At 40.0% G+C, this 15,989-nt stretch overlaps 1 protein-coding gene across 8 annotated transcripts in view; it reads left to right on the top strand.

Annotated features, from left to right (window-relative positions):
* TEC (tec protein tyrosine kinase) overlaps positions 1–15,989 on the top strand; it is a 158,532-nt gene that overhangs the window by 113,358 nt on the left and 29,185 nt on the right. For all 8 annotated transcript variants that reach the window (XM_032497051.1, XM_032497077.1, XM_032497065.1 and 5 more), the window contains 2 exons: positions 12,334–12,438; positions 15,306–15,387. In XM_032497051.1, coding sequence (XP_032352942.1) covers positions 12,334–12,438; positions 15,306–15,387 — 187 coding nt within the window. The remainder of the gene's footprint in view (positions 1–12,333; positions 12,439–15,305; positions 15,388–15,989) is intronic.

Genomic DNA, 15,989 nt, shown 5'->3' with positions numbered 1-15,989 from the left:
GTGATACCTCATTGTAGTTTTGATTTGCATTTCTCTGATAATTAGTGATATTGAGCATTTTTTCATGTGCCTTTTGATCATTTGTATGTCTTCCTTGGAGAATTGCTTGTTTAGGTCTTCTGCCCATTTTTGGATTGGGTTGTTTATTTTTTTCTTATTGAGTCGTATGAGCTGCTTATATATTCTGGAGATCAAGCCTTTGTCGGTTTCACTTGCAAAAATTTTCTCCCATTCTGTAGGCTGTCTTCTTGTTTTACTTTTGGTTTCCTTTGCTGTGTAGAAGCTTGTAAGTTTCATTAGGTCCCATTTGTTTATTCTTGCTTTTATTTCTTCTAGGAGAAAATTTTTGAAATGTATGTCAGATAATGTTTTGCCTATGTTTTCCTCTAGGAGGTTTATTGTATCTTGTCTTATGTTTAAGTCCTTGATCCATTTTGAGTTGATTTTTGTATATGGTGTAAGGGAGTGTTCTAGCTTCATTGTTTTACATGCTGCTGTCCAGTTTTCCCAACACCATTTGCTGAAGAGACTGTCTTTATTCCATTGTATATTCTTGCCTCCTTTGTCGAAGATTAGTTGACCAAAAGTTTGTGGGTTCATTTCTGGGCTCTCTATTCTGTTCCATTGGTCTATATGTCTGTTTTTGTTGAAGTTAGTTTGCTTATATCAGTTATTTTCTTTCATTGTTGTTGGTTTTTCCCTTTTAAGCCTATGATTTAGAACACTAAATTGTTAGCAGAGAGTTCCTTAGTTTTCAAATGTTCCCAGATTACAAGGTTCCTGAGGGCAGGGGCTATATTTTTTTTTCAGGTCTCTTGAGGTTATAATCAATCTATAATAAAATCTATAATAATAATAATCTATAATAAAATCTATAGTAAAATGTGTATATTTCAGTTGTGTTATTTGAGGAGTTTTGACGTATGTATACACCTGTGAAACCATCGCTACAGTAAAATAATGAACATATCCATTACCCCCAGAAGTTTCCTCATGTCCCTTCTGTAGTTCATACAAAATGAATTTCTTTCTCTTTTATTCCTACTATCCCTAGGTAATCTGATTTTTGACCCTCTAGATTGGTTTGCATTTATGAGAATTTTAGAATTAACAAACTCATGGAGTTTTTTTTTTTTTAAGCTAGCTTCTTTCACCTAGAATACTATTTTGATACAAATCCATTTCTCTGCATCAATATTGCATTTCTTTTTATTACTGTGAAGTATTTCATTGTCCAGTCACCTATTGATGGACATTTGGGTTGTTTCCAGTTTTCAGCTACAACAGATAAAGCTGCTGTGAATATTATTGTACAGGTCTTTGGTCAGATGCCATTGTTTCTCTTGGGTAAATACAGTGGCCATGCTTTTAAATCTCCACATCTCTTATGCTGAGCACTTTATGGTAAATGCTCAGCACGTATTGTCCTAAGTAATTGCTGGACTTTTCCTACATTTCTATGGTAATTGATATATAGGACCTAATTATTTAAAAAAATAGCTTCTTAAAATACTATTTTATTTCAAAAGAAAGGGTGTTTCGCTATTATCCCTTTTCCCTAGTTTGTTTTGTGATATTTTGTGCACTATAGTTAAGCTTCATTGTCTATTCCTTTATTTTTTGAGTTTTTGAAATATTTGAAATATTTGCTGAATTCCACTGAGAAATCCTGCTATGTTACCTAAAGATACAATGTAAAACCCAGTAGAATACTTCAAAGATCTCTGTTAAATCCTTTTTCCTTGTTGAATTCTGTAGCAATTAGAAACTATATGGTTGAAAAAAATTAAGGATCTGTTTGTGAGAAAAAGAGTTTAAGTGCTGAAAAATTTTAGAAATATTTTATCTAAAGGGAAAAAAATTATACTAAATAACATATTAGTGATTGCGATGGGCCAGATACTGTGCTGAGTGCTTTATGAGAGTATCACAATTAATCTTCACAATAATCTATGAGATAGGTTATTTAATAGCCCCATTTTACAAGTGAGGAAATGGGGACTAAATGAGATTAATTAATTTGCATGGGACCGTGGAGCTGGCATTTACATCCAGCCACTACTCACATTAATACTTAGGTTTGCAAGCACAATAGCATGACCTCCCATGAGGTCTAACTCAGTGTGTTTAGCATATGGTAGGCATTTCATGTATTAGATCCTGGCCAGGGGCTGTCCTTCCTCAGGTCTGCTGTGTGACCCAGCTCCAGATTTCTCTCAGGTGTTTTTCTCCTGACTTTTTTGAAGCCGTAGGATGGTGTAGAGGTTATTGGAAGGCTTAAATGGGTTGATTTATGAAAGAAAGCCTTGGCACACAGTGATGCATGTGTGTTGCCTGTTACTATGTTAACTACTCAAATATGGGTTAAATCAGATGCTCTGATTTAATATATTTAAGTTCACCCCAGGGAGTCTCATTATTTTGTACCTTTTGCTGCCAGATTCAGAGCCCAATTTTCAATACCGAGTTTCTTATGTGTTCTTATTTCCTAGTAAAATGCTGCCCTGTGCACCACACTAGGCAGAAAATGTGTCCAGGTGCGAGTTCTGCCCCAGAAGTCAAATGTTGCTATAAAAATCCAGTTTCTACTTCTGCATTTTCTATACCTTATCAGTAAGGAATATTGAAATCTGGTGGGGGTGGGAACGAGTAGGCATTTGGGGTTTGTGCAGAAATGTGTGTCTCTGAGGAGAGGTGGCTGAGAATCATTATGTGTAATGTCTGTGGGGTTTTTAGCTGAATATAGACCTTTGGATTGAATCTTGTCCCACATAAGTGTACTCTTAACTTATGTAGCAGGAGGTATACCAGGCAGGCCAGGTAGTGGAGGAGTACAGGTACAAATAACAAAATAACAAAAATCAAGGAATGTTAGAATTGGAAATGAAGTGATAATTTAACCCAGTGTTGTCCAAACTTAAGCCATTATGCATATTACTTACATAATTTTCACATATATATGTGCTATCTCATTCATACTAGTATTAATTTAATACTAGTTTTCCTTTAACTAATTTCCCTTAAATATACTGATTTTGAAAGGAAACTGTATCACTCAGTAAATGGTAAACCATTAATAAAAGGTAACCATAAAACTAAATACAATGAAAAGAAATGTTTGTCCAAATTCTACCTAAAACCACCTCCCAGAAACCTCCATAGCATACCTTGGGAAACACTGATTTAGTTCAACATGTTCCCTTTCTGGATCTGGAGTCTCAAGTATTGAGTAGCTGAGATGTGAGGTCTTCCTGTCCTAGAATGTATTGTTCAAGGTAGCAAACTATTGTAACATACAACCCCCGAATTCCAGTGCTGTTAACACAATAGAAAATTTCTTGCTTGCCAACATTGTATATAACTGCCTTCCACATGGTGATTCAGGGATCCAGGCTCCTTCTATCTAGTGGCTCTGTTGTCTTTTTTGTTTATTTGTTTTTAGAGACAACTTTATTGAGATATAATTCACATGCCATACAGTACACCCACTTAAATTGTGCAATTCCATGGTTTTTAATATGTTCACAGAGTTGTGTAACTATCACTGCAATCAACTTAGAACATATTCGTCACCCCGAAAAGAAGTCTTGTACCCATTAGCAGTCCTCAGAATCTTCCACTTGATCTTCTACGTGTAGCTGGGGGCGAGGGAGGCGATGGAAGATGGAGGGTGGTCTGAGAGGTTTTAGAGGCCTGGAAGTGGGGTTGCATCACTTTCGCCTACAGTCCTTTAGCTAGAGCTTAGGAGCACGGCCTCGCCTAAGTGCACGGAGCTGGGAAAATGCAGTCTTGCTGGGCACCCAGAAAGAAGGGCAAAATGTGGCAAACCAGATTACTAGCATTGTCTCTGCTCCCAGGGATTTGTCGTTTTTGGATTGAAATTACTAACTCTGGAATTCCTTGAATTTGGGAGTCTGTTCCATGAAATTTATGAAGTAAGGGATCTGTGTATGTTGATTTCTACATAACTTATTCCAATTTTTACTAATTTTAAGACTTATTTCAAAACACTTATGTTGGTAAGTTTTGTTTTCAACTATAATAAAACATACATGGTATTTGTTTTTGAAAGTGTCCTTGGGCTGCAAAGGGAAGTTGGGAAATGGGTTGCCAGAAGTATAGAAAGTAAGAGGAAATGACCACTTGAGGGGAATAAAAACTTTAACTTTGAATATAGTGAAAAACTAGCTCTAGAAACCTTACGATTATTTGCGTTGGCAAAATCTTATATGAAGATTATTGTTACATTGGAAATGGGATTTTTTTTGCCCTCAGATTCCTTATCATTTATGGAGGTTTTTCAGCATCCTGTTTTTATTCTGGATATTATGTTAGAAACCACAATCTTCATAATTAAACTACTCGTGTGTACATTAACTATTGGCTTCTTAATGTAAAAGTTCTCTTTTTGTTTGTTTGTTTGTTTGTTTAGTATAAAAAGCACTTTGTAAAATGTAAAGTGCCCATGTCAGTTATTATTTGGTTGGTTGGTTAAAAGGGAGGAAAAAATATTAGGAAGCCAAGTTTTTGTTTTTGCTTTCTTCTACTTTTCACTAGAATTTAGTACTTGGTAAAGAGGGGGCATTTCATCATAGAATCACCAAATTCGAAATGATTTTATATGTTATTTATTCTACTTTTCCTGATACTGCAAAGGTCTATGTCAAAATTATTCCCAGTATCCACAAGAAAAATGCCACACGTATCCTGACGTTGTCCTTGTTTCTCGTGATTAATGTGTCCTGCTGCACTGGAGGGCCCATTCCTCTAGCTCTGTTCTGAGTGGAAATGGAGAAGAACCTTCATGTACAAAGCAGGCCTTTTGGCTCATTTGAGATTTTTGGTAGAATTCATCATTTTCTTTCTTTCCTTTTCAAGGGTTGACTAGAATTCTTTAGCCTTTCAATATTGACCCATCCATACTTTCATTGTCAACATTATCCTTCCTCTCCTTAAGTTTAGCAAGTATCTGGTTGTAAATTACTTAAAGGCCAGAAATTCTGCACTTTTAAAATCTCTATCATGGCTCTTGGGTATCTGTGTCTTGCTGGTGGCAGAAGGAAGTCAGAATCAATCTTTGATGAGTGTGGCTGAGTGAAGGAAGGGTCATGATAACATGGTGTCATGATGAATGTCAGTAGTAAGTTTTGGTCCACCTGTCCATCTGCTGATGGCTGCAAGTTCTAGCAATTTTATTTGTATATTGTATATAAAATGTCTTCTGTCTGTGTTCTCTGGATGGTCCCTTGTTACTAGACATGCTGTGTCAGCAGCCATCTTTGGGTTTGTATTTATGGTCTGTTTTAATTGTTGTCCCTCTTGAGAGAGAACAGAGGCTGACTGAACACTGATCAGTTTGGTGGGGCCAAGCAGAGGCCTCGTGATAGGCTGGCAGTGTGTGTGCAGACAGGGGTTCCCCATAGTTGAAACTGAGAGAGGGTTGAAGAGGGCACCACTTGGCACACAGGCAGGCACATGGACGCCAAGGAACTAGTTCTGGGAGAGGGATTCCATTCCAGCACACCCTGTCCTTCATGTTCAAATAGGTTGTTAATTTAAATCTTATTTATTGTGCAGTTTTGTTTGTATTTAATTTGTGAACTCTCTTTGGTCTGATAGTTGTCAAGAGCTATGAGCATGAGAAATTTCCACTCAGTTTATATTTGTACTTGGTTAAGTGACATCAAGTTAGTCAAGTGTACGTGGCACTTAAGAATTCAGGGTTGGAGAAATAGACTCACAGACATAGAAAACAAATTGTGGTTACTAGGGTGGGAGAGGTGGGGGGAGGGATAGGTTAGGAGTCTGAGAGTAACAGATACACATCACTATATATAAAATAAACAAGAAGGACTTACTGTACAGCACAGGGAACTGTATTCCGTTTCTTGTAATAAGCCATAATGGAAAAGAAACTTAAAAATATATGCATGACTGGGACAATGTGCTGTACTCCAGAAATGGACACATTATAACTGATGGTAGTTCAATAATAATAATAATAATAATAATAATAATAATAATGATGATAATAATAATAATAATAAATATATATATATATGTATAACTAAATTGCTTTGCTGTACACCTGAAACTAACATTGTAAATCAATTACACTTCAATAAAAAATAAGATTAAAAATAAAAGAATTCAAGGTTGGAATTAGACAGAATTCAGTTCCTGGTTTATTGTGTGACTTTTGGCCATTTAATTATATTCCTTAAGTCTTGATTTCTTCATCTGTAAAATGAGGTGACAAGTGTTCACATTCTAATGCTGTGAGCATTCATTGAGTCACCATGTAAAGAGAGAACCTAGTGCCTGGCTCAGAGTGGGTGTTCTGTACTTGTTAGATTTTGACATAAGTTAATTTTCTTCTTCTATAGTAAGAGTCCCCAAATATTCAAGCTTGAGAGGCAGGGAGTCAGGTGAAAGCCTGAGAGATCTGGTTCAATTCTGACTTAGCCTCTCAGCCCCTCTTGTAACCTCTCGCATGCTCACGTTCCTAACAACTTCCCAGGGTTGTTGTGAAAACTGAATAGTAAATGCTGCCATTTAGGGAGTGGCTTCCCTGTGCCAGACACCGTTCTGAGCACCTATGTGTCTCATCTTCATTCCCGCGTAAAGCTTAGCAAAGTGAGTAGTAGTATCCTGTTCCCACAGACAAAGGAATTGAGAGAGGGCAGAGCCCGACTGGACTCAGGATGCCGCCTTACAATGCACAGGTGATTCATCCAGTAAATTTCTTCTGTGGCAGGCAGCTGGGAATAGCGACCTTAGATACAAGTTGTGATATGGGGGAAGGGTGGATCATTGACAATATTGGAGGGGAATTCTGGTGAGTCTCTCACTGTGCATAATGGGTCTCAGGATGCCTCGGGAGAGGGTGTAGAAGGAGGGCCCGAGGGTGTTCTGACTTCTCAAGTTCACCTGAGGCCAGCCCTGGATATTTGTATACATTAAAAAAATTTTAATTTAGGATTGATGTTGAGACTTTAAAAAGTACTGAATATCCTGGAAGTTAAAGGAGACCAGTGACTCTTTTAAGACAGGGGGACAGGATCTCTTTCGTCTAATTCCCAGTTCTGCCATTCAGTTGATGTGTGATTTTAAGCAAGTCATATTTCATCTCTGTCTATAGTTTCTCCATTTATGCGGGTTTACAAATGGGTGAAATGGCCATTACTTACCTCATTTTCAAGCTTTGTGAAATATACAGTAGATGTGCAAGAGAAGAGATATATATATCTTAGACACACACACACACACAGTGTCACTCATACTTCTTTGCAGACTGTCTCAGCATACTATTTAATGAACACCTACTAAGTGTCAGTTTTATCAGCTCAGAGGATTCAAAGATGAGTAAAAGGAGAGTCTCAGCTTAATGGTGATTTTTCAGACTGGTGGGCAGGGTGAAGGTTATAGAAACTTCACATGAAAAAAATAATAACTTTTTGGGCCACAATATTAGCACACTTCAGTAATTATCAAGTAATTTTCTTATTAAAGAAACTCTAAATAGTCTAAATGGAGGGAAGCAAACTGTGTATGTCCCTTCCAGTTAACCAGAGTGTGAAGAGCAGGTGTTTAGGAGAGACCAGGTGGTAAGAGGGCACCTGGCTCTCTCAGTAACTCTTTGGTTCCTTGTGTTTCTTCCTTTCTTTCTTCCTTTCTTCCTTTCTTTCTTCCTTCTCTTCTTTCTTTCTTTCTTTCTTTCTTCTTCCTTCCTTCTTCCTTCCTTCCTTCCTTCCTTCCTTCCTTCTTTCTTTCTTTCTTTCTTTCTTTCTTTCTTTCTTTCTTTCTTTCTTTCTTTCTTTCTTTACTTTTTTTATGGAGTTATAGTCATTTTACAATGTTGTGTCAAATTCCAGCACAATTTTTCAATTATACATGAACATATATATATTCATTGTCACATTTTTTTTTTTTTTCACTGTGAGTTACCATAAGATCTTGTATGTATTTCCCTGTGCTATATGGTATAATCTTGTTTATCTATTCTACATTTTGAAATGTGAGTTTCTTAATCCTTCTAAACCTTTTCTTCCTCAGCCTTGCCTAATCTCCCAGGGTCACCGTATGCTGTGGCTAGAATAATGTTCTACAGTATATACTGCATATGTGTTATGAAAAGCAGAATGCTCTTTATAAAGAAAGTGCTAAGTATTTCTGAGTTTGAGCCCCCCCTGTTCAACTCTCTGCAGACATTTCCACCTGGTTGTCCAACAGTCAACTCAAACAGCATACCCCGAGTTTGCCCTCTCAAACCTGATTTTCCTTCTTTCCTCATCATGGTTCATGCTGCTGGTGTTTACTGGTCACTCAGACTCAGACTCAGAGTCCCTGAGGCTCCCAAACTTCTCTCTTAGTCCCCACATCTGACTGATCACAAAGTTCTGTGGACCCTGCCTCTGAATACTCTGGCAACCCTGCTTTCCTCGTGTACCCGTAGAGATATGAGTATGGATGCAGAGACTGACTGCTATGGACTGAGTTCACAGCCTCATGAACCCCGCCCTGAGCTACTGCAACATGTCTCGTGCCTTCCTCACTCCGCCGTGAATCATCATCTTTCCAAAAACATGCCTTAGTCCTGCACTCCTCATTCCCCACTTCAAACTGCTCAGGATAAATCCAAACTCCTGAGTCTAGCGGGTAGGCCTCTTCCTAACTTGGTCTCAAATAACCTTGTTGGTGTCCTTTCCTACACTTCCCCTGAACACCCTGAACTTCAGCCACTGTGAATTTCTTTTTGTTCCCTAAAGCACTGCTTTGTTGTTTTTGCTGCCTGAATTCTCTACTCCACTTTCTCTATAGGAAAACTCCTACGTATCCTTTAAGAACCAAATCAAAATGTGACTTCCTCCCTGAAACTTTCCCAGATTCTCCTGGCCCAGTCCTGGCCCCACTCCACAGTGCACTGTGAGCACACATGACTTCATCTTTATTTGATAATGAATCAATCCCCTCTTCCGCTGCCACCTGCCATAGTATTGTGAACTCCTCTGAGGGAACCCTCAGCCCCCTTCCGCGGTGTTGAAGCTACAGCATGCAGCATCGTGCCTGGTGTCTGACCAGTGTTGCTGGCGAGTCAGGTAAAATAATGAATGGGCCACTTAAATATGAACCTTTATCTGCAAACTTCATATTAAAGTATTTGCAGTAATAAGCCCAAATATCAGTACAGTGCATGAATGGATTATATATCACAAAACATGAATTTGGGGGGCATAAGTCAGCCCAGATTTTCCTGTGCAGATTGATCCATATCTGACAGCTGCTTTCAGTCGCAGGGGCAGGTGGTGAGTGGAGATGCGTGTCTTGGAAGCCGACCAGAGTCTGCTGCTCAAGGGCTAAGGGAGCTGGCAGATGATAGATGACCCCAGAGCAGTGTCTGGAAAAACTCCATGATGTCAGCAGTGATTTCCTCCAGGACTGGGGGATTAGGGGTCATTTGATTCTCTTCGTGCTATTAGTGTTTTCTTAGATTTTTATGATCAACACGCGTGGCTTATTAATAGGAAGCTAGTCCTCTGGCGGTTTCTTCTGCCCATTAACTGGCACAGGCCCAGGAGCAGGGTGGGTGGCCTTGTCTGATGAGACCCCTTGGCACCGTGCATCAGGTTCTTTACAAGCTGACCCCTCTTCCATCCTGCCTCAGGCACCTTTTTTTCCTTATTTATTTCCTTATTTATTTTATGTAGCAAACACAGATATCATATTACGGGTCAAACATTCTTCTAAGCACTTGGCAAATACTCATTTAATTCACATAACTGTCCAATAGTATCAATGACGTGGATACTAGTATTGTTCCCATTTTATAGTTGAGGCAACTGAGGTCATTCTGGAATATGTTTTTCTTTCCCCATGCTGTTCATTTCCTTCCTAACAGGTTATCAGAATTTCTTTTCTGAAAGTGTCATATAAGCCTGGGTTCCTCTGTATTCTCTTAGCATCTTTTTTATATCCAGTACTTAATACGTTGTGTAATAAACAGTTACTGTGTATGTCTCTACTGTGTAAACGTGGACAAGTTACTTAATTTTCCTTTCTTCCATCTGTAAGATGTGTCTAATAACATACCTCACAGAGGAGCTGTGAGGATTGAATGGCACGCTACTTGGCTGTATGCTCAGGAAGTGAGCTTTCCCTGTCTGGAATCTGTATTCCTTGACACAGGAAGTTTCTGGCACAGGAGAGGTGTTGTCCTGTGAGAAACTGAGGGGAAGACACAGAAGGAGAACCAGGGCGACCCAAAGTCAAGGCCACTGAGAGAGAAGAGAGTAGAAGTACCCCCAAGTGCCTCAAAGCCTTGGGCGGAAGACAGCTGAGCTGAGGCCGTTGGGTTTGGTCATTGGTGATGTTTTTGAGAACAGCTTTAGCAGCTGTGGTGAGGGGGAGGCAGCTCGCAAGTGGTTAAGGAGGAGGGGTGGGAAGGAAGTGAAGGCTGAGGGTGTAATCATCTTCTCTTTCGGGAAGGGAAGGGCAGTAGCAGGGCCAGAAGAAGGTGCTGGGTAGGGTCGGCAGGAGGAGTAGAGGCCTTAGAAGAACGCACGGGGAGAATGGCCCTCTCCCTGTCATGGCCGAAGCTCTGGCCGCACTCAGACTCCGTGTTGTCCTCCCAAGGACTCAGCTCTGTTAGCCCTGTCACCTGTTTGCAAGGATCCAAGGTCCAGGGGGCTCTAGGGCCAGTTGGGATCCTTGGGTAGTGGATTTAACCTGTCTGAGCTGCAGTTTCTTCATCTGTAAAATGAGGAGAATCGTGAGCATAAAAGGAAATGGCAGCTGCTAAGTGCCAACTACAGTGTCTTTAACTGTTGTGTGCTTTTAATGTCCTCTGAAAGACAGGGTGGAAAAGAATAAAAAAGGGTAGATCTTAGGGTGCTTTTGACCTGCTGAAGGAGGAAGTCCAGGGTGTGCTCATGGGACGTCCGGCTGCTCTCGTCCCCATGAAGTAGTGAGGGAGCGTGTCCGCAGGGGCAAGGGGAACGGGCAGGGTTTGTAGTTCCCACGAGACTGGTGGTCTCCATGGAGGGTACGCAGAAGAACTGAGGATGGCAGGGAAGGCCTGGCTAAGCACAGAGAGGACAGGATTATTTTGTGACCTTGTGCGGTCAGGCATGCAGGAGGAGGGGGAAGGTGTGGATAGAACTGGGAGCTGACAGAAATGTCAGGGGGGTATGGGGTGTGCATGCGTGTGTGTGTGTGTGTGTGTGTGTGTGTGTGTGTGTGACAGAGAGAGAGAGAGAGGATGCACTAGTGAAAGGACAGCCAGATAGTCCAGTCAGATGGCCTGAGAGGGTTGGCAGGTCTGAAAGTCCTGTGGTGACAGTGGGCATGCAGATCTGGTAGAGGCCCCAAAGGTTGTGGCCAGAGGGGGGTTTCAGAGTATTAGATGAAGGAATTTTGAATGCCCAGGGCCAGGGGATGGGCTGGCTCATCCCAAATACTGCAGTGTTCTTCTTCATTTCTCTACTTTCCTTCTGTTCTTTATCATATGAGTATCTACCCTGACCCCAAGTAACCTGAGTCTTTATACAGCTTTTCATGTGGGATGTATCAGTTAATATTATTCAATAAACATTTTTTATTTCTACATTGTGTTTGTGGTAATTTTTAATGGAAACAATGTATCGAGTTACCTTTGCACATACTACTTCGTATCCTTTTGGTTTTTCCCTGGGATAAAGTCTCAGATCTGAGAAGACGGTGATCAAGGGTGGGAATGATTTGGAGGGGGATGTCTTGGTATGTCACTAGTTACTTGCTGTAGGGAGGTTTGCAGTGAGCAGGAAGTGAGGGCCAAAGGGAAGAGGGAAAAAAAAGAAGATTCAGTAATCGAGTCTGAATGGAGGCTTTATGTGACTGCCCTAAGTCTGCCTCACATCCTCCTGAGTTCTGGGTACCAGAGTGGAAGATGTAACTGTCTGGAGTTTGCATCTGTGACTGATTGCATGGAGTTTTGCTTAGTTTGGTCTCTGACGCTTTCTTTTACGGGCCTGTCATCAAGAAGCTGGAGAAGCTAAGGTGTGTGTGTGAGAGAGGAAGGCAGCAATCAGAGGGAGTCCCTCAGTTCTAGAGCTTTGGGGACAGGGCAAGGACAGAACAATTTCATCTTTAGAAATTAAAGGACTTAATTATTTTTATTACAATCCTCAGAGCGTTAGTGTTTTGAATAATTTTAACAATAAAGGGAGACATGATGTAGGTAATTATTAAGGAAATGGTAATGTTTTGAATCTGATTTTTTTAAAACAAATATTACTATTAACATTTTTTCTTTTATCTTATGATTGTAATGGTTCTCCTTTTTTTCTCTTTTAACAGAAAAAGAACAGAAAGGGTTTTATTGACATTTCAAAAATCAAGTGTGTGGAAATAGTGAAGAATGATGATGGTGTCATTCCTTGTCAAAATAAATATCCATTTCAGGTGAGCTGGCATATTTTTGCAGCAGTGAAATTCTGGGGTTTTAGTCATGGTTACTGTTTGGCATTAGAGTTTCTTGTCATTGCTTTACTGGTTGATTTATTTAAGCTTTGTTGAGGTGTAATTGACACATAAGAAATAGATATATTTAAGGTGTACAATTTGATGTTTTGATATATGTAGACATTGTGAAATGATTGCCACTATCGAGCCAGTTAACATATGCATCACTTCCCGTAGTTACCATTTTCTCCCCCTACTTTTTTTTTTGGTGGTAAAAACACTTGAGATCTACCTTATTGAATTTCAGATGTTAACTTTAGTCACGATGCTGTACTTTATATGTCCGGAACTCATTCGTCTTACGTAACTGAAATTTCTACCCTTTGACCACCATCTCCCCATTTCAACCCTCCTGCCTGCCCCTGGCAACCACTTTTTTGCTCTGTGTATCTATAAGTTTGTTTAAAACTCCACATCTGAGATCATGTAATATTTATCTTTCTGTGTCTGGTTTATTTCACTTAGCAGAATGTCTCCTAGGTTCCTCCATGTTGTCACAAGTGGCAGGATTTTCTTCTTTTTAAAAGCTGAATAATAGTTCATTGTGTGTATATATCTGTGTGTGTGTGTGGGTGTGTATCACATTGTCTTTATCCACTCATCTGTCTACGGACATCTCCACAAGTTCCAACCTGGAGGCTCATGGAACCCTTCTTTTTTGTGTTTTTATAGAAGCTTCATTACATATACACGATTGATTACATCACTGTCCATTGATGACTGAACTCAACCTACAGCCCCTCTCCCTCCTTGGAGATGGGGGGTTGTGGGACTGAAAGTTCCAACCTTCTAATCATAGGGTTAGTTTTTCTGACAACCAGCTTCCCTCTGTAGGTGCTCTCCCAAAGTCACCTTATTAGCATAACAAAAGACATCTTTTATCATTCTCAGTACAGGAAATTCCAAGGGTTTTTAGGAACTCTGTGCCAAGAACCAGGGCAGAGACCAAATACATATTTCCTGTTGTAAAGCACAGTATCACAGGTGTGAAAATCATGGGCCAAATGAGGCATGGACACCTCCTCCCCACTACATCTCTCGTAGCGCTTGACCTTTATGTCTTTGTCACGTCTCACCTTCTGTCTTGTAATAAGGTATTTCTTTGATTAATTTTTGTATTTTACGTAGTCCCAGCAAAGTGCTAGTTAGATGAATTAATCACTGAATGAAATACAGGCGTATTTGCTCTGTGGTGTTCACATTGCTGTTACATTGCATTTATTTGATTAAAGTGAACGAGAAGGGATTATCTGTTGAATATGGTCAGAAGCAGCCATTTATCAATGGAAGAACTATTTGTGTCCAGTCCAGTGACTGTTGATGTGGTTAAGGGAGGTTTCTAGCCAGATATTTCTTTTTAGTGAATCAAAGGTGTTTCTGCCCTGTGACAGAAGGGTAAATTGACAGACCAAAGACAAAATTCTTGGGTTAGTTTCCTATGCTTAATTTTATTATTCATATTAAAAACATTAAGCATAAGACTGTAACTGCTCACTAGGAGGTATTTTTAAAAGAGGTTTCTGTGGTTAAAAGTTTGGACTCTGGAGTCAGTGTGATTGGAGAGCAGGTTCTTGTCTTGTCGCAGAAAGAATTCAGAAACGAGACACAGAGAACAAGAAAGCAAAGCAAGGATTTATTGAGCAATAGGTGGTGCTCTCTCAAGGGGAGAGCGGGCAGACCCAGGTGGGTAGCTGCCCCGAATGTCCTTGGCAAGTTGGTTGTATGGGATGTAAAAATGAATGGGTTGAATATTCGTTGGTGAGGAGGGGTTTGAGGTCATCTTTCCCGATCTTTGTGCAGATCCACCTTCCCAAGGTGGGGGGGGGGGTGTTTTGTCCTGATTTAGTCTTGATTGGGAAGTCAGATGAGAGCATAATGAGTGGAAGGGTACGTTCAGATAGGGGTATAATGAGAGAGGTTACATTTGGATGGTGGCGATTCCTGTCTTGTCCCACCTTTCTTTGTCTCCCTCCAGGACACTTGTCAACCCACAGTGTCTGATTTCTTATCAGTCCAGAGGTTCCTGCTTTTCTTGGCCTGCCTAAGGACCCCCGTTGTTAACAAGATGTGTGGTTTCCTGCCATTTGGCCCGTGTCCCCCTTTTTCTGCTCATATCGAGCTACTTGCCTCCTCTGACATCAGGATCCCGGCTTTCTGGATGAGCAGCCAAATGCTGATGGGCAGATAAATTAAGGGCACCATTTCCAGTGCATTCTGTATGAATGGTGCCTCCTGGAGTTCTGTATAGGAGTAGAGGATCTGTGGATGGCTCTTCGTCTCCTCCTCTGTATGATGGAAATGCCAACAGCTTGATGGCAGGATTAATTGAGTTCATGTCTGTAAAGTACGAAGCATAGAGTTTAATAAAGCTAGATACTCCGATTACTTATAGTGGCAGAAGGAAGGTCAGGAGTGATATGGAAGGAGTAGTCCATTCATTTAAAATATTATTTAGAAAAGTATTGGGTTGGAGTAATCCTTGTTGTACCAAGTTTACCTGAGGAACTTAAGTTAATTAGATCCAAAGAAACGACAAGATTGGCAAAGCATCCTGTCCTCTGTATATATATTTTTCTTTTATAAAAACACAGTTCTTTGCAACATGTGTATCTCACTTGATGTAGACATGAAGAAACAGATGTGCTTTTGTAAGAAGGGAACCTAGGTTCTTTGGATCAGAAGTAACTGACTTTCACTCAGTCGTTTCAGAATCCTTTATTGGCACCTGTGGTGCCAAGGGCCCTGTGCTAGGCAGAAGTGCCGTGTCTAAGCATTTTTCACCTATCCCATCTTTTGTTTTATTTCAGGTTGTGCATGATGCTAACACACTTTACATTTTTGCACCTAGTGCACAAAGCAGGGATCGGTGGGTGAAGAAATTGAAAGAAGGTAAAACTCATATATTAAAATATTAATCTGTTTAAAATGTTAAGATATAACATAATGTTATCACTAAAATATAAATGCAGCTAGTGTACTCTGCATTTCTAATCTTTCAATCTACAGTGTTTCTCCAAGGAAATTCTGTTACTATAAGAGACGTATCGGAGATGTGTCCTTCCTTTTTTTATAATTTGGTTGCTAAGTTTCTAAGAAAAACATGCTTTCATTTAACATGTAACACATTAGGAGATGACTAAGCACTGGGCCTCTATGATAGCAGAATTTGGTATTTTCTAAGACATTGCCTATGAAGTCAACATGTGTTTTGGATGAACTGACTTATGTGTAAAGTGTATTAATCGGTGATTTGTCCTGCACAATCTTCATCGCTTCTTCTGCAGAACAAAATCGTGGTGGGCTGACTTTTCTGTTTATCCATCATGGTGCAGCAGAGTTCACTTCTGCCAACCAGGGACCCTCACCAAAAAAAAAAAGAAGTGAAAGAAAACCATGTGGATTTTCTGAGTGTGATAACACCCTGATGTTATGAGAGTGTCTTTATAATAAACATGGTACCTAAGAAAGAAGAAATGACTTAATGTGTTACT

This window comes from Camelus ferus, chromosome 2, assembly GCF_009834535.1.
Source record: "Camelus ferus isolate YT-003-E chromosome 2, BCGSAC_Cfer_1.0, whole genome shotgun sequence".
In the NCBI taxonomy this organism is placed as follows: Eukaryota; Metazoa; Chordata; class Mammalia; order Artiodactyla; family Camelidae; genus Camelus; species Camelus ferus.
Note: the sequence above shows the minus strand (reverse complement) of the source record. Positions and strands in the feature narration are given on the sequence as shown.